Source organism: Oncorhynchus nerka, linkage group LG16 (assembly GCF_034236695.1).
Source record: "Oncorhynchus nerka isolate Pitt River linkage group LG16, Oner_Uvic_2.0, whole genome shotgun sequence".
Classification (NCBI taxonomy): Eukaryota; Metazoa; Chordata; class Actinopteri; order Salmoniformes; family Salmonidae; genus Oncorhynchus; species Oncorhynchus nerka.
In genome coordinates this window covers 16,669,422-16,695,919 of record NC_088411.1, presented here as the reverse complement: position 1 = coordinate 16,695,919, position 26,498 = coordinate 16,669,422, and the positions used below count along the sequence as shown (strand labels likewise).

At 44.3% G+C, this 26,498-nt stretch overlaps 1 protein-coding gene across 1 annotated transcript in view; it reads right to left on the bottom strand.

Annotated features, from left to right (window-relative positions):
* Positions 1-26,498, bottom strand: part of cacna1g (calcium channel, voltage-dependent, T type, alpha 1G subunit) — a 204,158-nt gene that overhangs the window by 44,314 nt on the left and 133,346 nt on the right. Inside the window, 3 exon segments of the mRNA XM_065002465.1 lie at positions 611-737; positions 21,344-21,528; positions 22,969-23,037. Coding sequence (XP_064858537.1) covers positions 611-737; positions 21,344-21,528; positions 22,969-23,037 — 381 coding nt within the window.

The window sequence follows — 26,498 nt, the reverse complement described above, 5'->3', positions numbered from 1 at the left end:
TAAGACAGAAATGGGGAAACAATCCTCCTACAATGCTTTTCTGGAGGAGAGGGTGTTACTGTCTGAGTTGAAATCTCATAGAAGAAAATGGTATTGACCATTGTAATTGTTTTTTAATGTATTGTACTGTGCTCTTGTGTTATGTGTACATGCTGACCCCCCCCTGCTGACCTCTTGTCAGGTCCTCCTCAAAGAAAATAGGTTTCTAACCTCAATGGTATTTTACTGGTTAAATAAACGTAAAACATTATTATAATAATAAACTCTGAGGTGGAGAGAAGAGTTTGGTGTATATAAGGAGTAGAGACGAGTTCTCATACCAAAGTTATTAAGACGTGAAAACTACTTGAAAGGAAAATGTTCCCTGACATTGGTTGAATCCTATTGTTTTGGGAACACGTGCCTTCCGAAAGGATTGACACCACTTGACTTTTTCCACATTTTGTTGTGTTACAGCCTGAATTTAAAATGGATTCAATTGAGATGTTGTGTCACTGATTTACACACAATACCCCATAATGTCAAAGTGGAATTATTTTTTAAATGTTTACAAATGAATAATAATATGCTGGGGCTTTTTGTATGGGTTGCATAAATGGTCTATTCTCACCTGTACTCCCAGGATACCAAAGATTATGAAGAAAGCGCAGCAGATGACCACGATGTTCCCTATAGGCTTCAGAGATGACATCAGAGTCTCCACTACCAGCTTCAGACCTGGCGCCCTGCTGATAACACTGGAGAACACAGAGAGACACAGAGGCACAATGTTAAACTTAGAAGACTGATGAAGAGTGCAGGAGAGAGAGAAAGAGAAAGAGTTGTTTAGGTCTGTTACAGAGCAGCCAGGCCAGATGGAGACGCCTGTGGCTGTCCCTCCCCCTCTTCCCTTTCCCTTCCCCTTCCTTCCTCTTCCCCTTTCCCTTCTTCACCCTTCGTCTCCTAGCCCTCTGCCCTTTTTTCTGTCACAGGGAATCAGTGACAGTCAATTGCCCTCACCCCTCCAGTACCTCTTCCCCTCTTCTCACCTCTCTCTCTGCACCGTCTCTCCCCCTAACCAGTAGGTATCTTTACTACCTGTCTATCTATCTTTCTGTCTGTCTTTCTACTTGTCTGTCACTCTCTACCACCTGACTGTCTATCTGTGAGGCTGCATGCTAAGCTTAGCTTTGTCTTCAGTCCAGTGGTCTCATGTTCGGCGAGAAGGGAGGGTGAAAGGAAATCAATAGTTCATTAAGAGAAAAACTGAGAGAAGATATACGGAGGATGTGGAGATAACACTGAGACTAAGACCAGATCAATAACACTGATCAGTACACAGATATGGAGAAACACACTCGGTCAAACGCACACGAACACATTCACGGACCTACCCACTCCCCCACACCATACCACAAGTGTAACACATTTGGGATGACCATAAATGTAATTCTATCATCTGCTCTCTCTCTCAATTCAATTTAATTCAATTTAAGGGCTTTATTGGCATGGGAAACATATGTTAACATTGCCAAAGCAAGTTAAGTAGATAATGAAAAAAAGTGAAATAAACAGTCAAAAATGTACAGTAAACATTGCACTCACCGAAGTTCAAAAATAATAAAGACATTTCAAATTGTTGTAACGACGTGCACATAGTTAAAGTACAAAAGGGAAAATAAATCAACATAAATATGGGTTGTATTTACAGTGGTGTTGCCCTTTTCTTGTGTCAACAGGTCACAAAACTTGCTGTGTAATCTGAGGGAAATATGAGTCTCTAATATGGTCATACATTGGGCAGGAGGTTAGGAAGTGCAGCTCTGTTTCCACCTCATTTTGTGGGCAGTGAGCACATAGCCTGTCTTCTCTTGAGAGCCAGGTCTGCCTACGGTGGCCTTTCTCAATTAGCAAGGCTATGCTCACTGAGTCTGTACATAGTCAAAGTTTTCCTTAAGTTTGGGTCAGTCACAGTGGTCAGGAATTCTGCCACTGTGTACTCTCTGTTTAGGGCTAAATAGCATTCTAGTTTGCAGATTTATTTTTGTTAATTCTTTCCAATTTGTCAAGTAATTCTCTTTTTGTTTTCTCATGATTTGGTTGGGTATAATTGTGTCCTGGGGCTCTGTGAGGTCTGTTTGTGTTTGTGAAAAGAGTCCCAGGACCTGCTTGCTTAGGGGACTCTTCGCCAGGTTCATCTATCTGTAGGTGATCGCTATGTTATGGAAGGTTTGGGAATCGCTTCCTTTTAGGTGATTGTAGAATTTAACGGCTCTTTTCTGGATTTTGATAATTAGAGCGTATCGGCCTAATTCTGCTCTGCAAGCATTATTTGGTGGTTTATGTTGTACAATGAGGATATATTTGCAGAATTCAGCATGCAGTCTCAATTTGTGTTTGTCTCATTTAGTAAATTCTTGGTTGGTGAGCGGACCCCAGACCTCACAACCATAAAGGACAATGGGTTCTATAACTGATACAAGTATTTTTTGCCCGATCCTAATTGGTATGTCACATTTTATGTTCCTTTTGATGCTTAAGGAGTCTTTGGGAGGAGGTACTGTCACGCGCTGACCTTAGATTTCTCTTTTTCTATATATTTTGGTTAGGTCAGGGTGTCGCCGGAAGCTCTGGACTGGGAACTGTCGCCGGAAGCTCTGGACTGGGAACTGTCGCCGGAAGGACGTACTGGACAGTGGAGGCACGCTGGAGACCTGATGCGTGGGACCAGTACAGATGTCACCGGGCTGATGACACACACCTCAGGGCGAGCGCGGAGAGAAGGGACCACCCTTCCTGACTGGATGCTCACTCCAGCCAGGCAAGCTAGCACAGGAAAAACTGGGCAATGAATGTGCACTGGAGACCTGATGCGTGGGACCGGTACAGGTGACACCAGGCTGATGAGACGCACCTCAGCACGGCTGTTCTGCAGCGCTCTCAATGCTAGCATCTCTCTCCGGAATCTTGCGTCGAGCTCCTCATCCGACTCCCAGACTGGCTCTGGTTCGCTCCTCGGCTCCGCCGACTGCTCCATGTTCCCCCCCTGGCCTACCTCGTTGGTTTAACTCCACGTAACGTCGCCGCTCAGCTTTCGCTGCCTCTATTTCCTCCTTCGGACGGCGATACTCCCCAGCCTGCGTCCAGGGTCCTGCTCCAACCAGGATCTCCTCCCAGGTCCATTCCTCCTGAACACGCTGCTTGGTCCATTTTTGGTGGGATCTTCTGTCACGTTCGTCGTATGAAGGAGACCAAGGCGCAGCGTGTGTAGAGTTCCACATATTTGAATAAACTGAAACTCACTAAAACAAAACATCAAGGAACATCCGAAACGTGAAGCTATGCAAAATAGTGTTGACAGGCAACTACACATAGTCAAGATCCCACACCAGAAAGTAGGGAAAAAGGCCTGCCTAAATATGATCCTCAATCAGAGACAACGATAAACAGCTGTCTCTGATTGATTGGGACCATATCAGGCCAACATAGACATACAAAACCCCTAGACCTACAAAAAACTTAGACAATACAAAAACTAGCATACCCACCCTAGTCACACCCTGACCTTACCAAAATATACAGAAAACAGAGATATCTAAGGTCAGGGCGTGACAAGGACATCTACTTTGTGCATAACACAAGTCATTTTTCCAACAATTGTTTACAGACAGATTATTTCACATATAATTCACTGTATCACAATTCCAGTGGGTCAGACGTTTACATACTCTAAGTTGACTGTGCCTTCAAACAGCTTGGAAATTTCCAGAAAATTACATCATAGCTTTAGAATCTTCCGATAGGCTAATTGACATCATTCGAGTCAATTGGAGGTGTACCTGTGGATGTATTTCAAGGCCTACCTTCAAACTCAGTGCCTCTTTGCTTGACATCATGGGAAAATCAAAGGAAATCAGCCAAGACCTCAAAAAATAAATTGTAGACCTCCACAGGTCTGGTTCATCCTTGGCAGCAATTTCCAAATGACTGAAGGACCACGTTCATCTGTACAAACAATAGTACGCAAGAACAAACACCATGTGACCATGCAGCCATCATACCGCTCAGGAAGGAGACGAGGTCTGTCTCCTAGTGATGAACGTACTTTGGTGCGAAAAGTGCAAAATCAATCCCAGAACAACAGCAAAGGACCATGTGAAGACGCTGGAGGAAACAGGTACAAAAGTATCTATATCCACAGTAAACCAAGTCCTATATCGACATAAGCTGAAAGGCCGCTCAGTAAGGAAGAAGCCACCGCTCCAATACTGCCATGAAAAAATACAGATTACGGTTTGCAACTGCACATGGGGACAAAGATTGTACTTTTTGGAGAAATGTCCTCTGGTCTGATGAAAAAAAATAAAACTGTTTGGCCATAATGACCATCGTTATGGTTTGGAGTTAAAAGGGGGAGGCTTGCAAGCCGAAGAACACCATCCCAACCGTGAAACACAGGGGTGGCAGCATCATGTTGTGGGGGTGCTTTGCTGCAGAAGGGACTGGTGCACTTCACAAAATAGATGGCATCATTAGGAAGGAAAATGATGTGGATATATTGAAGCAACATCTCAAGACATCAATAAGGAAGTTAAAGCTTGGTCGCACATGGCTCTTCCAAATGGACAATGACCCTAAGCATACTTCCAAAGTTGTGGCAAAATGGCTTAAGGACAACAAAGTCAAGGTATTGGAGTGGCCATCACAAAGCCCTGACCTCAATCCTATAGAAGATTTGTGGGCAGAACTGAAAAAGCCTGTGCGAGCAAGGAGGTCTACAAACCTGACTCAGTTACACCAGCTCTGTCAGGAGGATTGTGTCAAAATTCACCCAACTTAGTGTGGGAAGCTTGTGGAAGGCTACCCGAAACGTTTGACTCAAGTTAAACGATTTAAAAGCAATGCTACCAAATACTAATTGAGTGTATGTAAACTTCTGACCAACTGGGAATTTTTACAGGGATTAAATGTCAGGAATTGTGAAAAACTGAGTTTAAATGTATTTAGCTAAGGTGTATGTAAACTTCCAACTTCAACTGTATCTCATGGTAGTTATTGGGGTCAAATTTGTCTCCACTTTTGTGGGATTGGGTGATCAGTCCTTGGTTCCAAATATTGGGGAAGATGCCAGACCTAAGGATACTGTTAAAGAGTTTAAATATAGCCAATTGGAATTTGTGGTCTGTATATTTTATGATTTTATTGAGGATACCATCAACACCACAGGCCTTTTTGGGTTGGCGGGTTTGTATTTTGTCCTGTAGTTCATTCAATGTAATTGGAGAATCCAGTGGATTATGGCAGTCTTTAATAGTTGATTCTAGGATTTGTATTTGATCATGTATATATGTTTGCTGTTTGTTATTTTTCTCCTGCTCTTTCTCCTGTTGATGTTGTCTCACCACAGTCCATAGTGCAGATATGTCTCTCTCCACCTCCAGCTCTCCGGGCCTGGTTGAGGGGGTGTTGTTGAGCTGGACTATTTTTTTTGTGCTGACTGGAGTGTGTTCACCTGCTGTTCCAGCTCCACGTGCCGTACCTCCAGCTGGGTGAATGTATCCTTCATTTCAATAAGGGAGTAGTACACTTGGGGTTGCTCATCTGTGGGGTTGTATAATGAAGAGGTCTGGTCTGACACACTTGAGGAGGGGGTATCTTTCTCAAGAGAGAGCATATCCTGATCCTGCTGAGCTCTCTCTTTGATTATGTGAAAGTCTAGCTGAAACTGTTTGGGCTTGCCCTGTACCATTACTGTACCAGACTTGTACAGTTTGACATTGGCTGACTCATAGTCCTTGTTGTCTCGTATCCTGAGTTTCCACCCTTCACTAACACCCCCCCAACACTGCACTATGCCTGCCAGGAGATGGTCTGTGTGGAAGTTTAAGATGCTTATGTTCCAAATTTTATAGTAGTCAGCAAAAGGTGTCTCTTAATTCTCCTGTATTGTAATGTCCTCTGAACTGCCAGAGGGGGCTTCAAAGACCTCGGCATTTGGGTGAGGTAGGCTGTGAAACTATCCTGCCATTGCTGGGCTCAAGGGCTTTGACTCCTCTCATTTCACTCCTCAGTATTAATTGAAGTTGTAGTCAGATATGTTCTGTCCTAGCAAGGTTGGATGGTGTTTTCAGGTTTCTGTTGTTTGTTTGCCAGAGCATTTGCTGTATAGCTTGGAAATAATAATCTTTGGTAGCAGTAATCCTTCCAGGTCATTTTGTCCAAAATCAGGTTGTAGGTTTAGAGTTTTGATTTGGAGTGAGGGTTATGTTGTGGAGGGTAGAATACTGTATATGTCCTTGCCAAAAAAATCCAAGTGTAAAATCTACCTTTTATATATTTGACCACTTTTTGTAAAAGCTTCCCTCTCCCTCCCCATGCCCCGACCATACACTCAGTGTATACCAGAGAGAGAGATAGAGGGAGGAAACATGAGAAGACGAGGGAGAAGCGGCAAGAAATTTGGCGAGTCCACAGAGGATAGAAACTTGCCATCTTTGTTTGTACAGTTAAGTAGGGTCTCGTCTCTCCTACCGTTCCCATGTCCTTGCTTATGTATCTAGCACAGCAAATCATGAGTGTTTTTACCTCATTGTTTTCTAAGTCTGCATATAAAAACAGTGATTTCTCCTCATGACATTCAAGACGATGCGTCTTTGGAACAAAAACATTGTTAGGGTGTAGTCAAGGTGCTTGTCTTGCCAAGTCTTTTATGACAAGTCAATACACACTGATGATTATAGCAGGGACTCTTTCAATACTGTCTATTCATACATGGAAAATTTCTATTCATTCATGGTTTCCCTCCCTCCGTCCTTCCCTCGCTCGGAGGAACGACAACAAGTAAAGCAATAAGCGAGGCGCTCGTTCCCGAGCAGAGAACGACTCTGATTAAACGACTCTGAGCAAGGGATGGAGGATGAAGGGGGGAGGAGAGATGGATGGAGGGATGGATAGAGGGAGGTACTTTAGAGATGGAAGGAGAGATGGACCCTACCCTACCCCTGCATTACTTCTCCTCTCTCTCCCCTCCTCTTCTATTTCTGCCCCCCCCTTTTCTCCACATTTGATACACACCTTTCAATTTTACTCTTGTATTATATTCACTGTGAATTTACGAGCACTCATCTTACTGTGTATGTGTCATTTCCACCCTCTTAGTAGGAATACAATCATTGTGAGACACTCTTCTGGATGAAAGCATTAGCTAAGCGACTGGGATGTAAAATGTATATGTTTGGAGGCTGTTTTAATTAACAGGGGAGGTAATGAAGCGCCCAGTCACGGGGCGAGGGGTACGAGGATACAACTCCCCAGATGGGAGAGACGGGTGAGCCAAAACACACAGCTGACAGGGGTCAACCAAGGGAAGACAGAGAGGATACATCAATAGACAATGTGGCTAACACTCCTGACCCCCACCACCCTGGCATTTTGGAACCGTCTACCGTCCCTCTGGTTGCAGCTAATTGTGAGAGAGCTATGTTGAAATAAGGTGACTTAAGGAGACATAAAGGGGAGGTAAGGTGTCTTAAAGGGGACATTTAGGTGCTAATAACAGGATTCCCCGTGGTGAAGCCTGAATTGAGGTCACAGTGTTGATGGATGAACACAGTAGTGTGTATGTGCCATGTTAAACATAAAAATACACACACACACACACACACTCTCCTGGAGACTCCTCTCTGCTTCTGTATAATGGCATTAATATCCGTAATGAGGAAAACCAACACACACACCTGCAGACAGAGACGTAAATACACACGCATGCACTGGTATCTGGGACAATGTGAGTAGTTGGAGTAGAGTGTAGGATCGTTTTTTTCTTCTCTCCTTGTCTTTTCCTTCTTACCTACTTCAGCACATCCAGTATGCAGAGTGTTAGAACAGAACAGTCACTGAGGATGGACGAATGAATGAGCTGAAGAGAAGAAAAAGATGAGTAGAGAGGAACAGGGACTCTTTCTCACTGGCCGTAATGTCACCTCAGTCAGGGATGTATATAATGTCTTCTTCTAATCATGTGTGTGTGTGTGTGTGTGTGTGTGTGTGTGTGTGTGTGTGTGTGTGTGTGTGTGTGTGTGTGTGTGTGTGTGAATCTTACACACTCCAATGCTTGAGGGGAAAACACAGACTCATGTTTAATTCACACAGTCCTCTCCTCTCCTCCCCTGAAACCAAACTAAAGACTCTGAACCGACAAACTGAAAATCACAAGTACAATTCCAATGCTCTAGTGTGTTGCTCTTCTGCCTTTTGTTTGTGTGATAGTTTGAATGTGAAAAGAAATTGATCTGCATACTTTTTAGCTATTAATGCTGTAGAGTTTTGTCAAGCGTTGATTTTCTCCATTATTTTAATTTAGTCCTATGAGATTTTTTTTTTAAATTTCACCTTTATTTAACCAGGTAGGCTAGTTGAGAACAAGTTCTCATTTGCAACTGCGACCTGGCCAAGATAAAACATAGCAATTCGACACATACAACAACACAGAGTTACACATGGAATAAACAAAACATAGTCAATTATACAGTAGAACAAAAGAAAACAAAAAGTCTATGTATAGTGAGTGCAAATGAGGTAAGTTAAGGGAGTTAAGGCAATAAATAGGCCATGGTGGCGAAGTAATTACAATATGGCAATCAAACACTGGATAGATGTGCAGAAGATGAATATGTAAGTAGAGATACTGGGGTGCAAAGGGGCAAGATACATAAATAAATACTGTATGTTCCTCTGTGGGGAAGAGGTTAGGTAGATAGATGGGTTGTTTACAGATGGGCTATGTACAGGTGCAGTGATCTGTGAGCAGCTCTGACAGCTGGTGCTTAAAGCAAGTGATGGAGATATGAGTCTCCAGCTTCAGAGATTTTTGCAGTTCGTTCCAGTCATTGGCAGCAGAGAACTGGAAGGAAAGACGACCAAAAGAGGAATTGGCTTTGGGGGTGACCAGTGAGATGGGTTGTGCCGTGGCGGAGATCTTTGTGGGCTATACTCGGCCTTGCCTCAGGATGGCAAATTGGTGGTTGAAGATATCCCTCTAGTGGTGTGGGGGCTGTGCTTTGGCAAAGTGGGTGGGGTTATATCCTTCCTGTTTGGCCCTGTCCGGGGGTGTCATCGGTTGGGGCCACAGTGTCTCCTGACCCCTCCTGTCTCAGCCTCCAGTATTTATGCTGCAGTAGTTTATGTGTCGGGGGGCTAGGGTCAGTTTGTTAAATCTGGAGTACTTCTCCTGTCCTATCCGGTGTCCTGTGTGCATTTAAGTGTGCTCTCTCTAATCCTCTCTTTCTCTCTTTCTTTCTCTCTCTCGGGGGACCTGAGCCCTAGGACCATGCCTCAGGACTACCTGGCATGATGACTCCTTGCTGTCCCCAGTCCACCTGGCCGTGCTGCTGCTCCAGTTTCAACTGTTCTGCCTGTGATTATTATTATTTGACCATGCTGGTCATTTATGAAAATTTGAACATCTTGGCCATGTTCTGTTATAATCTCCACCCGGCACAGCCAGAAGAGGACTGGCCACCCCACATAGCCTGGTTCCTCTCTAGGTTTCTTCCTAGGTCTTGGCCTTTCTATGGAGTTTTTCCTAGCCACCGTACTTCTACACCTGCATTGCTGGCTGTTTGGGGTTTTAGGCTGGGTTTCTGTACAGCACTTTGAGATATCAGCTGATGTACGAAGGGCTATATAAATACATTTGATTTGATTTGAGATATACCTGCTGGAGCGCGTGCTGCTATGGTGACCAGTGAGCTGAGATAAGGCGGGGCTTTACCTAGCAGAGACCTTTAGATAACATGTAGCCAGTGGGTTTGGCGATGAGTATGAAGCGAGGGCCAACCAACGAGAGCGTACAGGTCGCAATGGTGGGTAGTGTATGGGGCTTTGGTGACAAAACGAATGGCACTGTGATAGACTGCATCCAGTTTGTTGAGTAGAGTGTTGGAGGCTATTTTATAGATGACATCACCGAAGTCGAGGATCGGTAGGATGGTCAGTTTTATGAGGGTATGTTTGGCAGCATGAGTGAAGGATGCTTTGTTGTGATATAGGAAGCCAATTCTAGATGTAATTTTGGATTGGAGATGCTTAATGTGAGTCTGGAAGGAGAGTTTACAGTCTAACCAGACACCGAGGTATTTGTAGTTGTCCACGTATTCTAAGTCAGAGCCGTAGTGATGCTGGACGGGCGGGCAGCGATCGGTTGAATAGCATGCATTTAGTTTCTCCTGCGTTTAAGAGCAGTTGGAGGCCACGGAAGGAGAGTTGTATGGCATTGAAGCTCGTCTGGAGGTTTGTTAACACAGTGTCCAAAAATAGATGCTTGCCACACAAGCTCAGTTCAGAACACATTAAGCCCTCATTTTCAGAGCTCTCCTTGAAGCATAACTTTAATTCTCTGTCAAATGAACTGAACTTTCTCTGAGACAGCCTTTAGTACATCTATAGCTTTAGATACCATATATCACAGAAACCCAGACCAGCATACTAATATTATGGCCTTTTCATGCACTCCACCTCTCCTCAACTGTCCTCCCCTCCTCTCTTTTCCTCTCTTCTCGTCCGAGCTTTGGGGTTTGAAAGCTAATTAATACACTCTTAGAAAAAGGGTTCCAAAAGGGTTCTTTGACTGTTCCCATAGGAGAGCCCTTTTTGGTTCCAGGTAGAACCCTTTTGGGTTCCATGTAGAACACTCTGTGGAAAGGGTTTTACAGGGAACCAAAAAGGGTTCTTCAAAGGGTTATCCTATGGGGACAGCCTAAAGAACCCTTTTAGGTTCTAGATAGCACCTTTTTTTCTGAGTGTACTCTCAAAAGAGATATTATTATTGTATTATTCCTGATCGGAGCGATCAGCTGTAGCGTCAGCGGAGAAGAGAGAACACCAGCTTAACGTTTCCCTCCGTTTCTTTACATTTACATTTAAGTCATTTAGCAGACGCTCTTATCCAGAGCGACTTACAAATTGGTGCGTTCACCTTAAGACATCCAGTGGAACAGCCACTTTACAATAGTGCATCTAAATCTTTTAAGGGGGGTGAGAAGGATTACTTTATCCTATCCTAGGTATTCCTGAAAGAGGTGGGGTTTCAGGTGTCTCCGGAAGGTGGTGATTGACTCCGCTGTCCTGGCGTCGTGATGGAGTTTGTTCCACCATTGGGGGGCCAGAGCAGCGAACAGTTTTGACTGGGCTGCGTGGGAACTGTACTTCCTCAGTGGTAGGGAGGCGAGCAGGCCAGAGGTGGATGAACGCAGTGCCCTTGTTTGGGTGTAGGGCCTGATCAGAGCCTGGAGGTACTGAGGTGCCGTTCCCCTCACAGCTCCGTAGGCAAGCACCATGGTCTTGTAGCGGATGCGAGCTTCAACTGGAAGCCAGTGGAGAGAGCGGAGGAGCGGGGTGACGTGAGAGAACTTGGGAAGGTTGAACACCAGACGGGCTGCGGCGTTCTGGAGGAGTTGTAGGGGTTTAATGGCACAGGCAGGGAGCCCAGCCAACAGCGAGTTGCAGTAATCCAGACGGGAGATGACAAGTGCCTGGATTAGGACCTGCGCTGCTTCCTGTGTGAGGCAGGGTCGTACTCTGCGGATGTTGTAGAGCATGAACCTACAAGAACGGGCCACCGCCTTGATGTTAGTTGAGAACGACAGGGTGTTGTCCAGGATCATGCCAAGGTTCTTAGCGCTCTGGGAGGAGGACACAATGGAGTTGTCACCCGTGATGGCGAGATCATGGAACGGGCAGTCCTTCCCCGGGAGGAAGAGCAGCTCCGTCTTGCCGAGGTTCAGCTTGAGGTGGTGATCCGTCATCCACACTGATATGTCTGCCAGACATGCAGAGATGCGATTCGCCACCTGGTCATCAGAAGGGGAAAGGAGAAGATTAATTGTGTGTCGTCTGCATAGCAATGATAGGAGAGACCATGTGAGGTTATGACAGAGCCAAGTGACTTGGTGTATAGCGAGAATAGGAGAGGGCCTAGAACAGAGCCCTGGGGACGCCAGTGGTGAGAGCGCGTGGTGAGGAGACAGATTCTCGCCACGCCACCTGGTAGGAGCGACCTGTCAGGTAGGACGCAATCCAAGCGTGGGCCGCGCCGGAGATGCCCAACTCGGAGAGGGTGGAGAGGAGGATCTTATGGTTCACAGTATCGAAGGCAGCTGATAGGTCTAGAAGGATGAGAGCAGAGGAGAGAGAGTTAGCTTTAGCAGTGCGGAGGGCCTCCGTGATACAGAGAAGAGCAGTCTCAGTTGAATGACTAGTCTTGAAACCTGACTGATTTGGATCAAGAAGGTCATTCTGAGAGAGATAGCGGGAGAGCTGGCCAAGGACGGCACGTTCAAGAGTTTTGGAGAGAAAAGAAAGAAGGGATACTGACATCGGAGGGATCGAGTGTAGGTTTTTTCAGAAGGGGTGCAACTCTCGCTCTCTTGAAGACAGAAGGGACGTAGCCAGCGGTCAGGGATGAGTTGATGAGCGAGGTGAGGTAAGGGAGAAGGTCTCCGGAAATGGTCTGGAGAAGAGAGGAGGGAATAGGGTCAAGCGGGCAGGTTGTTGGGCGGCCGGCCGTCACAAGACGCGAGATTTCATCTATATTTATACTATATCCATCTCTCCTTCTCTCGCTCTACCTCGAATGTCGCTAACTTCCTATCCTATTTCTCTCTCGCGCACTATTCCCGCCAGCTCCAAGTCAGGATCTTACTAAAGTGTTGAAACTGACAGAAAACTTGAATAAATACAATAACTACATATTCCTTTATGTGTAGTTTGTGGGAACCATAGTGCCCACAAAACTCATCACTAAACTAAGGACCCTGGGACTAAACACCTCTCTCTGCAACTGGATCCTGGACTTCCTGACAGGCCGCCCCCCAGATGGAAAGGGTGAGCAACAACTCATCTGCCATGCTGATCCTCAACACTAGGGCCTCTCTGGGGTGCGTGCATAGTTCCCTCCTGTACTCCCTGTTCACCCACGACTGCGGGGCCAAGCACGACTCCAACACCATCATTAAGTTTGTGACGACACAACAATGGTAGGGCTGATCACCGAAAACGATGAGACAGGCTAAAGGGAGGAGGTCAGCGACCTGGAGGTGTGGTGCCAGGACAACAACCTCTCCCTCAACGTGAGCAAGACAAAAGAGCTGATCGTGGACTACAGGACAAGAGGGCCGAATACAGCCATCGGGCTGTATTGGAGCGGGTTGAGAGTTTCAAGTTCCTTGGTGTCATGGTCTAAACACACCAAGACCGTTGTGAAGAGGACACAACAACAGGAGACTGAAAAGATTTGACATGGGTCCCCAGATCCTCAAAAAGCTCTACAGCTGCACCATTGAGAGCATGCTGACCGGTTGCATCACCCCCTGGTATGGCAACTACTCGACATCTGACCATAAGGCGCTACAGAGGGTAGTGCGTACGGCCCAGTATATCACTGGGGCCAAGCTTTCTACCATCCAGGACCGATATACTAGGCAGTGTCAGAGGAAGGCCCAAAAACAAGCTATAGGACTGCTGAACAAGTAATCAAATGGCCATCCGGTGTCACGTTGGCATAAATGGTCGGGAGACCATGTAAAGGCACAGGGATGAAGACCAAATAAACACGTATACAACACACAGGGTAAAAACCCAAAGGAAAGAGCGGGGAGTACCTCGATTAAATAACACAATAACACAATGATTATCACATGGGACGAGACCGGTAATCAATTGCACAATCCACAATGGCACGAAAGCCAAAACACACAGCACAGGTAATCACACGACCAACGGACATAGTAACAATAATCGACAGCCCAATGGTGAAACAAAGGGCACATTTATACAAATACAATCAGTGGGAATGGGGACCAGGTGTGCGCAATGACACAGTTCCAGAGGGATCTGTGACACGATTGTGTGTAGATGAGGAACATTTTTGACTTAGACCATGGTGCTTGCCTACGGAGCTGTGAGGGGAACGGCACCTCAGTACCTCCAGGCTCTGATCAGGCCCTACACCCAAACAAGGGCACTGCGTTCATCCACCTCTGGCCTGCTCGCCTCCCTACCACTGAGGAAGTACAGTTCCCGCTCAGCCCAGTCAAAACTGTTCGCTGCTCTGGCCCCCCAATGGTGGAACAAACTCCCTCACGACGCCAGGACAGCGGAGTCAATCACCACCTTCCGGAGACACCTGAAACCCCACCTCTTTAAGGAATACCTAGGATAGGATAAAGCAATCCCTCTCACCCCCCCCCTTAAAAGATTTAGATGCACTACTGTTCCACTGGATGTCATAAGGTGAATGCACCAATTTGTAAGTCGCTCTGGATAAGAGCGTCTGCTAAATGACTTAAATGTAAATGTAAATGTACTTAATCAATTTTAGAATAAGGCTATAACGTAAGAAAATATGAAAGAATGAAGGGGTCTGAATACTTTCCTAATATTTGTACATAAACCCACATCAACTAAACAAACTATATTATAGAAAATGACTGTTAATCTGATGGGTTCAAGCTGCTGAGATCACACACACAAATATGAACTCGAAGATAAAAGCACTTTTAGTTTGGAGGCAGGGATAGTAGATTCCATTTCCAAGCGGTCAGGGGTCATAATTGAGAGGGGTCAGGTAGGAGATTGCAGTGGGTATCCTCAGAGTTTTGTGGGTAAATTGGGCAGGAAAAATGAATATTTGATTTTTGTGCTCTTCCTGAGATGTTGATAAATATTTTAGTGCAGGCAAAGCCTCTAGAGCTTCACGAGAGGAGAGCCATGAGGTAAGGGAAAAACACACACACACACACACACACACACACACACACACACACACACACACACACACACACACACACACACGCACACACCAACAGGATCACAAAAAAATACAACTTTTACATTACCAAGTAATTTACAAATAAAATGGTCTGACGGTGAGGTGGACATACTCCGTATTCATATGCCGAAAGAAAGAAATGATCTCACTGCAATACATTTGAATAGAAAGTCAGCAAAAATAGATAAGATCTTGCTAGTGTAACGGATGTGAAACAGCTAGCTTAGTTAGCGGTGGTGCGCGCTAAATAGCGTTTCAATCGGTGACGTCACTTGCTCTGAGACCTTGAAGTAGTAGTTCCCCTTGCTCTGCAAGGGCTGCGGCTTTTGTGGAGCGATTGGTAAAGATGCTTCAGGGGGTGACTGTTGTTGATGTGTGCAGAGGTGGAATTGAAAATACCGGGTTATTTGTGGAAAAATTATCCTGATTAACTCTTTAGTCATATCTCAGTTTACGTATTTGCTTATGGCCTTGTCACACTTTTTAAATGATATAAGTAAAAAATATCCAATTTTGTTTTTAACGGTAAGCCAGACAAAATTAAACGGGCCTATTTATATAATGAATATTTTAACGATGTACGCTGAGAGTCGGAAAGCAAGTTCAGTGAGTGAATACATTTAATAAATAAATGAACACAACAAGAAATACAAACAGAGCAACGACATGAAACAGAAACAGAAACAATGATGACTGGGGAAGAAACAAATGGGAGTGACATATAAAGGGAAGGTAATGAAGGAGGTGATGGAGTCCAGGTGAGTTCATTATGCGCAAATACGCGTAAAGCTGGTGATAGGTGTGCGCCATAAACGAGCAGCCTGGTGACCTAGAGGCCAGAGAGGGAGCGGCTCCAGCTACAGGACGCCGACCAAGATGACGATCCCGGTGATCAGGAGGGGACCGGTCACCTCTGCTAAGGAGCGGGAGCCTGTTGATCAAGCTGAGGTGCAGGAGCATGACGACCTAGAGCGCCGGAGGGAGAGCGTACGTGACAGTACCCCCTCCCCGGCGCGTTTGGCTCCAGCCGCAGGACGCCAACGACATGGACGATCCCAGGGATCCAGAGCGGACAGGTCGCAAATACTGAGGCGCAGAAACCTTGACGAACCGGCTGAGAAGTAAGAGCCTGATGAGCTGGCTCAGACCTCCCCGCTTGCCTCGGCTGAGGCACGGGTAACTGTTCATCCAGCTTAGGCATGGGAGCCTATCCAACCCGGTGAGGCATGGGAGCCTACAAACTGGCTGAGGCTTCCCAGGTAGCTCATGTCCAACACCCGGACCCGAAATCACCCCCAACATAAAAATAAATACATTTTTAAAAAACACTCCCTGTGTTCTTGTGTCTCGGCATACTGCCTTATGTTAGTGTCGTGTTCTTGGAGTTTCGAGGGCAGAAATTTGGAGGGCAGAAATGATTAAATATTAAGCATTAGACCTCTCACTAAAGGCTACAATCATACAAAAGTTCTACTTAAATCAGAACAGGTTCTCTCAAATCAAATCAAATTTTATTGGTCACATACACGTGTTCAGCAGATGTTATTGCGGGTGTATCTCCAACAGTGCAGCAATATCTAACAAGGAATATCTAACAATTTCACAACAATACACACAATACACACAAATCTAAAGTAAAGGAATGGAATTAAGAATATATGCAGTTGAAGTCGGAAGTTTACATACACGGGTTGGAGTTATTAAAACTCGTTTTTCAACCACTCCACAAATCTCTCCTTCACAAACTATAGTTTTGGCAAGTCGGTTAGGATATCTCCTTTGTGCATGACTGTAATTCACTGTATCACAATTCCAGGGTCAAAAGTTTACATACACTAAGTTGACTGTGCCTTCAAACAGCTTGGAAATTTCCATAAAATTATGTCATGGCTTTAGAAGCTTCTGATAGGCTAATTGACATCATTCGAGTCAATTGGAGGTGTACCTGTGGATGTATTCAAGGTCTACCTTCAAACTCAGTGCCTCTTTGCTTGACATCATGGGGAATGGGGAAAACAAAATAATTCAGCAAAGACCTCTAGTTCATCCTTGGGAGCAATTTCCAAATGCCTGCAGGTACCACGTTCATCTGTACAAACAATAGTATGCAAGTATAAACACAATGGGACCACGCAGCCATGATACCACTCAGGAGGGATGAACGTACTTTGGTGCGAAAAGTGCAAATCAATCCCAGAACAACAGCAAAGGACCTTGTGAAGATTCTGGAGGAAACAGGTACAAAAGTATCTATATCCACAGTAAAACGTGTCCTATAACGACATAACCTGAAAGGTCGCTCAGCAAGGAAGAAGCCACTGCCCCAAAACGGCCATAAAAAAGACAGACTACAGTTTGCAACTGCACATGAGGACAAAGATCGTACTTTTTGGAGAAATGTCATCTGGTCTGATGAAACAAAAATAGAACTGTTTGACCATAATGACCATCGTTATGTTTGGAGGAAAAAGGAGGAGGCTTGCAAGCCGAAGAACACCATCCCAACCATGAAGCACGGGGGTGGCAGCATCGTGTTGTGGGGGTGCTTTTCTACAGGAGGGACTGGTGCACTTCACAAAATAGATGGCATCATGAGGGGGGGAAATTATGTGGATATATTGAAGCAACAGCTCAAGACATCAGTCAGGAAGTTAAAGCTTGGTCACAAATGGGTTTTCCAAATGGACAATGACCTCAAGCATACTTCCAAAGTTGTGGCAAAATGGCTAAAGGACAACAAAGTCAAGGTATTGGAGTGGCCATCCCAAAAGCCGTGACCTCATCCCTATAGAAAATTTGTGGGCAGAACTGAAAAAGCGTATGCGAGCAAGAAGGCCTACAAACCTGTCTCAGTTACACCAGCTCTGTCAGGAGGAATGGGCCAAAATTCACCCAACTTATTGTGGGAAGCTTGTGGAAGGCTACCCGAAACATTTGACCCAAGTTAAACAATTTAAAGGCAATGCTGCCAAATACTAATTGAGTGTATGTAAACTTCTGACCCACTGGGAATGTGATGAAAGAAATAAAAGCTGAAAGAAATCATTCTCTCTACTATTATTCTGACATTTCACATTCTTAAAATAAAGTGGTGATCCTAACTGACCTAAAACAGGGAATATTTACTAGGATTACATGTCAGGAATTGTGAAAAACTGAGTTTAAATGTATTTAGCTAAGGTGTATGTAGAATTCTGACTGTTTGTAGTCACAGTGGATACTTCATCTCCTATACACTTCCTGATAAACTCAGTCACCGTATCAGTATATTCGTCTCGGGCTACCCAGAACATATCCCAGTCTGGGTGATCAAAAGCGTTGATTCCGATGGGTCAGACCAGCGTTGAATAGTCCTTAGCACGGGTACTTCCTATTTGAGTTTCTGCCGAAAGGAAGGGTGGAGCAAAATGGAGTCATGATCAGATTTTCCGAAGGAAGAGCGGGGGAGGGCATCCCGGAAGTTGGAGTTGCAGTGGTCGAGTGTTTGAGCAGCGCGAGTACTATAATTAATGTGTTGATAGAACTTCGGTTTTCCTCAAATTTGCTTTGTTAAAATCCCCAGCTACAATAAATGTGGCCTCAGGATATGTGGATTCCAGATTGCATAAAGTCCAGTGAAGTTCGGTATATGATTGTGAGGTATTCTAGGTCGTGTGAACAAAATGACTTAAGTTCCTGTATGTTAGCATAATCACACCATGATTAGTTAATCATCAAACATACACCCTTCTTCCCGGAGAAAAATGTATTCCTGTCTTCGCGATGAACTGAGAACACAAATGGCTGTACGGATTCAGACAGTATATCCCAAGAGAGCCATGTTTCCGTGAAACAGACTATGTTACAGTCCCATTAACGAGTAACATACTCAGAAGCGGTGGGTGGTGTGCGCACCTCCTGAGTCGGACTAGAAGTCCACTCCGAATACCTCTTCTCCGCCGGTGTTGTTTTGGATCAGCCTCTGGAATCAGTTCAATTGCCCTGGGGGGTACGAACAAAGGATCAGATTTGGGAAAGTTGATATCCTGGTCGTAATACTGGCAAGTTACCACCGCTCTGATATCCGATAGGTCTTCCCGGATGTATGTAATAACACAAAAACATTTTGGGCTAATAATATAAGACACAACACATTAACAAAAATACTGCAAAGTTGCCTAGGAGCTAGAAGCACGGCTGCCCTATCTGTCGGCGCCATTTTCTTCATTTCATCTTTAGCAGATTCGTAAGAATTTCTCACCCCATGTTCAAGAACTGCCCTTTTCCCTTTATTCAGATTAAATAATCTCCATATCGCTATTTTTTAAACAAGTCATAGAAAGTTGGTTGCAAATTCAGTTTAGTCCACCAGAAAAGGCTGATCAAATATTACTACAAATATTATGGTTAAACTCAAATATACTAATTGATACAAAAAAAACGCATTAGCAGGCCAGCATCCTTGTGAGGCACTGTTTCGACATTGAGACTGGTGTTTTGCGGGTACTATTTAATGAAGCTGCCAGTTGAGGACTTGTGAGGCATCTGTTTCTCAAACTAGACACTAATGTACTTGTCCTCTCGCTCAGTCGTGCACCGGGGCCTCCCACTCTTCTTTCTATTCTGATTAGAACAAGTTTGCGCTGTTCTGTGAAGGGAGTAGTACACAGCTTTGTACGAGGTCTTTAGTTTCGTGGCAATTTCTCGCATGGAATAGCCTGACGAGTTTCAGAAAAAAGTTCTTTGTTTCTGGTCTTTTTGAGCCTGTAATCGAACCCACAAATGCTGATGCTCCAGATACTCAACTAGTCTAAAGGCCAGTTTTATTGCTTTAATCAGAACGACAGTTTTAAGCTGTGCTAACATAATTGCAAAAGTATTTTCTAATGATCAATTAGCCTTTTGAAATGATAAACTTGGATTAGCGAACACAACGTGCCATTGGAACACAAGAGTGATGGTTGCTGATAATGGGCCTCTGTACGCTGTATGTAGATATTCCATAAAAAAATGGCTGTTTCCAGCTACAATAGTCTTTTACAAAATTAACAATGTCTACAGTGTATTTCTGATCAATTTGATGTTATTTTAATGGACAAAAAAATGTGCTTTTCTTTGAAAAACAAGTGACCCCAAACCTTTGAAAGGTATTGTATGTATGGCCTTGTGTCAATTGAAAACAGTAGACTAAGTCAGTGGTGCTCAATTCTCTCATCAGCGACCGCAAGCTGTTCCAGAACTAGCACACCTGATTCAACTTGTTAACTAAAAAAACTAATAACGCCTATGGAATTTTAACAATATAATATGGCTAACCAGAATACAAAACCCTGTATGTTTCTTCAAAAGGATCTACAAGGAACCTTTGAGATTCATTATAGAACCATTCTCCATAAATGTTCTATAAAGAACCATAAAAAAGGTTTTCTATATAGAACCGTTTTCTGTAAAGAACCATAAAAAAGGTTTTCTATATAGAACCGTTTTCTATATAGCCCCAAAAAGGGTTGTAACCATAGCGGAACCCTTTTTGTTGTTATATAGAACCTCTTTTTATGTTTTTTTTTATAGAACCCTAAAACTCAACTCTGAATCTCAAAGCCAGTTCCACTGCATTTTTTTCATTGTTCCCTTCTAATCATGGACTGATATAGACCTGGGACACCTAGTTCTACTGTAGCAATTAAATATCAGGTAGAGCAGAAAACACACAGGTACCAGACCTCGTAGGGTAAGAGTTGAATACCCTTGTTATAAAACCTTAGGAAAGGGTTCCATTTAAAGCATGGTTCTTTATAGAAACTTCAAATAATTGTTATATAAAGCCCCAAAAAGGGATCTGCTATAGTTACAAGCCAAATAACCTTTATTTGGTTCTATATATAACCATTTGTTTTTAGTGAGAAAATGTTTGGGGGAAAAAAATCTCACCCACAACAGCAATATTTTCAAATAACTCTAACTCTTCCAGAAATGTACTTTTTTCACCACTGACACCATAATAAAATAAATCAAACTGTAAAAAATATAAAGGAAATTTCAGGCAGAAACGCTCATATGAAACACGAATGGTTTTCACTAAATTGATGCGTTATATTTAGCATAATGTTTTACAGCTTTGTCATTTAAAAAAAATGTATGTTAAACTCATCTTATTTTATGATTTTATGTATTTAACCAGTAACTCTAGTGGGAAGCAGCCGCAAGAGGAGTATAGAAAAAAATGAAATAAACTATAAAACGGACGTTACACACGACTGAGATGCATTTCAAAATATTGCATAAGATATGTAGCTCTTGAAATATGGATAATGTGCATGTCAATATTGCGATTTCAATGTGAATTTGATTCATTGTGCAGGCCTAAGAGATACAGTATGTCAAGTTAGTACAGTATACTGTATATGGGGAAAGTCTCACGCTCTGTTGGCTGGTAGATATATTGTACTGTTTCGGGAACAGGTCTTTTTGTGGTATTGTGAGAAGGTGCGTATGTGTTTGTATGTGTGAGTGTATGTGTGTGTGTATTTGTGTGGGTCCGCTGTTTGTGTAACTCACCGTAGTGGCCTGAGCGTCCGTAGCAAGCGCAGCACTCTGAGCATGCCCAGTATCTTGGGGCTGCTGTTCGATACCAATGAGACCAGGATATCTATGGCTGAAATCATCACTAAAATCCCATCTAGAATGTTCCAGCTGCTCCTCAGGTAGGCCTTATCACCAAATAACCATCCCAGTGCAGCCACCTGAGAATATACACAGACACTGGGTTAACGACATACATTCTACAAAATTACATTCACAAACAAAGATGGTATCGCACGGTAACGCATATGCAGTCAATCAGAGAGGCACCTCTCGAGTTGTGCAAAGTAAATTAGGCCAAGCCAAGTGAGATACAAACTTTTGTCGTTGAAGACTTTTCTTCTCTCAGTATTTCAATCTACAAAAAATGACTGAGACACAACAATAACCCATAGAAGCTTCACAAACTGCATCTCAACTAGGCATGGCTTCATTTGCATATGCTGTGCCTCGTCAGAGCGTTAAGGCATGAATCTATATATAACCAGGCAGTATCAAAGAGAATGATCAAACCCCTGATGAACAAAGACGTGTCGAGGTTACAAAGCCTTTGGTTCCTATGCCCCTGTCAGTTTCCCCCAGACATCTGACTTCCTGTGTGTGACGTTAATTAACCTCCCCCGAGCCCCATTATTCCTGGGCATGATTTCCATTTTGTGTCCGTCTGCCCTCAATGTGTGTGCGTGCGTGTGTGTGTGAGCCCTGGCATTGCGTTGGGCACCAGAATAGAAATGGAGGTCTTAGTGAGTGACACCTGTGAACTTTCTCTAGCCCTCACCCATCCTCACCGCTCCCTACCCCTGCCACAAGCCTCTATACGTAGACATGACACTCCATTCAAAGCCAGACCATTTGAATATCGGCTAGACAATCCTTTCCTTAGTATTAGTAACAGGTGTCTCACTCTCTTTGTGTGTGTGTGTATGTGTGTGTGCCAGCGTTCCCTCCCATTCGTGTGAGTGTGTGTTTGAGGCTTACCGAGGTATCACACTGAAAGCCTGTTTTCTTCAAGGCTTTGTCTGTCTTAATGACAGTGAACCGGTAGAGCTGAAGATCAATCATTTGTGGGCCGTGCCTTAATGCATTTCTGTCATCTTACCTATCTAAGGTATTTCCGGTATTTTAGGTACTTTGTTAGGCTCTATTTTCTCGTCTCGGATCTATTTGCTCGTCTCACTCTAAATGGTGACACTGAAATGGTACTTTCGTTCCCCTCCCCCTTCTCTCTTTCTTTCTATTTCTTCAAAGAAGCTTTGGGGCAGAATGAACACAGAAACCACTGATGGATATGCGACGTATAAGAAGTCCTCATAGGAGTAGGATACAGTATACCACGAGACACTGATCTATGGTCAGTTGGGCATTTTTTTACTCTTACTGTAAAGGTTCGGATTCAGGTAAAATAGGCTGATCTTAGATTTGTGCCTACGGGCAACAATATCAGCCAGAGGGCGAAGAGATTTAACCTGGCTCTGTGGATTACACCAGGTCTGTGGAGGCCTTAACCACAGCCCCGAGGCATAGTGATCAGTGTTCCTTCCTGGGTAGGAGAGTGTGGGTTTTTCCCGCTGGTAGGATCTGTCTCCGTGGTGCCCTCTTACCTTTACTGTCATCTCAGCCACGAAGATCGCTGTGAAGATGTAGTTGGATAACGTGAGGAAGATTCGCTCCTGCAGAGAGAGAGAGAGACAGAGAGACAGAGAGAGAGAGACAAAGACAGAGAAAGAAAGTGAGAGAGATAGAAGACAGGAAGAGAAGAGAGGAAGATTTAGCATTTTTCAGCATGTTTGTACAAAAATATAGATTTAGGGTTGTATAAACTTGGATTTTCTTTACAATGGCATATACAGGACACTACCTTCCACAACATAACCTTCACTCCAACTCAAAACTCCAAACCTACAACCTGATTTTGGACAAAATTACTTTTTATTACCAAGAATTCTTACTGCTAAAGGACTATCCAGCAAAATTCCTGACAAACCAGCAACCGGCAAAATAAGCGCAACAGAGACCCGAAAATATCATCCATCCTGGAACTGAGTAGGTAAAGTCCATTCTGAAGCTACTTCGAGTTCCTCCCCCACCCAAATGCAGAGGCCTCTTTGGCCAACTGCTCCATGGCTTCCCTCTGTGCAGAGGTCACCCTTTGGATATTAAAAATGACAAGGCATGGAAAGAGTACAAAGAGAAGCTCCTCGTGGACAATCCAGAGACACTTTTTGCTGACTGCTACTGTAGAGAAATGGGAACCTAAGCAACCTAATCTTACACACAGACCATCCCTGGCCAGCTTTAAGAGGCAGAGGGTGGAAAATCAGAATAGTATGAAATGAGGACCCTGAGACTGAGACACCCTCTGTCAACCTATACAACAATGGAACGGTGGTGGAGCAGGGCAAATTCATACACTTCCAAAAGGACGGCAGGAGGAGCTTTCTCTTGGTGACAACTACCCCACCCCGAGTGAGTCTGATCACATCTCTTCAAATTCACAGAGCCGGAGAAAGAGATAGCCCAGGCACACAAAACAGACTAGCACAACATTTTCATTATCAATCTACACACAAAGCCTCATAGCAGGGTTAATGGCGCCGGAGAGGATGGCTGTCATTTGTTGGCTCTTAACCATTCGCGCTATTTTTGTTTGTTTTTTCGCATTGTTTGTAACTTATTCTGTACGTAAGGTTGCTGCTACCGTCTCTTATGACCGAAAATAGCTTCTGGACATCAGAACAGCGATAACTCACCTCGAATTGGACAAATAATCTTTCTTTAATGGGTTGGACGGGAAGGATATACTCCAAACATCTCCCGTCATTTGCTGGAGAAAGAAACAGAGATTTTGCAGAAAGAGATCTTGGTTGCCTTGTGAGGATCAGGCGACGAGTGGCTAATCAGCCTTTACCATCTGTATTGTTAGCCAACGTTCAATCGCTGGGAAAAAAACGAGCTAACGTTCAATCGCTGGAAAATAAATGGGACGAACTGAAAATAAGTATATCCTACTGTACCAACGGGACATTAAAAACTGTAATATCTTATGTTTCACCGAGTCGTGGCTGAACGACGACCTTAATAACATACAGCTGGCAGGTTATACACTCTATCGGCAGTATAGAACAGCAGCCCCTGGCAAGACACCAGGCGGCGGCATATGTATATTTGTAAACAACAGCTGTTGCACGATATCTAAGGAAGTCTCAAGGTTTTGCTCGCCTGAAGTAGAGTATCTCATGATAAGCTGTAGACCACACTATCTACCTAGAGAGTATTCATCTCTATTTTTCATAGCTGTCTACATACCACCACAGACCAATGCTGACACTAAAACCGCACACAACGAGCTGTATACCGCCATAAGCAAACAGGAAAATGCTCATCCAGAGGCGGCGCTCCTAGTGGCCGGGGACTTTAATGCAGAGAAACTTAAATCAGTTTTACCTAACTTCTATTAGCATGTTAAATGTGCAACCAGAGGGAAAAAACTCTCATCTTTACTCCGCACACAGAGACATGTACAAAGCTCTCCCTCACCCTCCATTTGGCAAATCTGACCATAATTCTATCTTGGTGATTCCTGCTTACAAGCAAATATTTAAGCAGGAACAACCAGTGACTCAGTCTATAACAAAATGGTCAGACGAAGCAAATGCAAAACTACAGGAGTGTTTTGCTCGCACAGATAGGAACATGTTCCAGGATTCATCTGATGGCATTGAGGAGTACACCACATCAGTCACTGGCTTCATCAATAAGTGCATCGATGACGTCGTCCCCACAATGATGGTACGTACATACCCCAACCAGAAGCAATGGATTACAGAAAACATTCACACTGAGCTAAAGGGTAGAGCTGCCACTTTCAAGGAGCGGGACTCTAACCCGGAAGATTATAAGAAATCCTGCAGTGCCCTCCGACGAACCATCAAACAGGCAAAGCTTCAATACAGAACTAAGATCGAATCGTACTTCACCGGCTCTGAAGCTCGTCGGATGTGCCAGGGCTTGCAAACTACAGACTACAAAGGGAAGCACAGCTGAGAGCTTCCCAGTGACACGAGCCGACCAGACAAGCCTAATAACTTCTATGCTCGCATCGAGGCAAGTAACACTGAAACATGCATGAGAGCATCAGCTGTTCCGGACGACTGTGAGATCATGCTCAGTCAATGTGAGAAACATTCACAAGGCCACAGGGCCAGATGGATTACCAGGATGTGTACTCCGAGCATGCGCTGACCAACTGGCAAGTTTCTTCACTGACATTTTCAACCTCTCCCTGTTGGAGTCTAATGCCAACATGCTTCCAGCAGACCACCATAGTTCCTGTGCCCAAGAACACTAAGGTAACCTGCCTAAATGACTACTGACCCATAGCACTCACTTCTGTAGCCATGAAATGCTTTGAAAGGATGGTCATGGCTCACATCAACAGCATTATCCCAAGACAGTCGTGAAGAGGGCAGACAAAACCTATTCCCCCTCAGGAGCCTGAAAAGATTTAGCATGGGTCCTCAGATCCTCAAAAGGTTTTACAGCTGCGCCATCGAGAGCATCCTGATGGGTTGCATCACTGCCTGGTATGGTAACTGCTCAGCCTCCGACCGAAAGTCATTACAGAGGGTAGTGCGTACAGCCCAGTACATCACTGGGGCTAAGCTTCCTGCCATCCAGGACGTCTATACCAGGCGGAGTCAGAGGAAAGCCCTAAATATTGTCAAAGACTCCAGCCTCCCTAGTCATAGACTGTTCTCCCTGCTACCACACGGCAAGTTGTACGGGAGCGCCAAGCCTAGGTCCAAGAGGTTTCTAATCAGCTTCTATCCCCAAGCCATAAGACTCCTGAACATCTAATCAAATGGCTACCCAGACTATTTGCTATGCCCTCCCCCCTTCTACGCTGCTGCTACTCTGTTATTATCTATGCATAGTCACTTTAATAACTCTACCTACATGTACATATTACCTTAATAACCTCGAACACCGGTGCCCCCGCATATTGACTCTGTACCGGTACCCTCTGTATATAACCCCGCTATTGTTATTTTACTGCTGCTCTTTAATTATTTGCTATTTTTATCTCATACTTCTTTTTAGGTATATTGTCTTAAAACTAGATTGTTGGTTA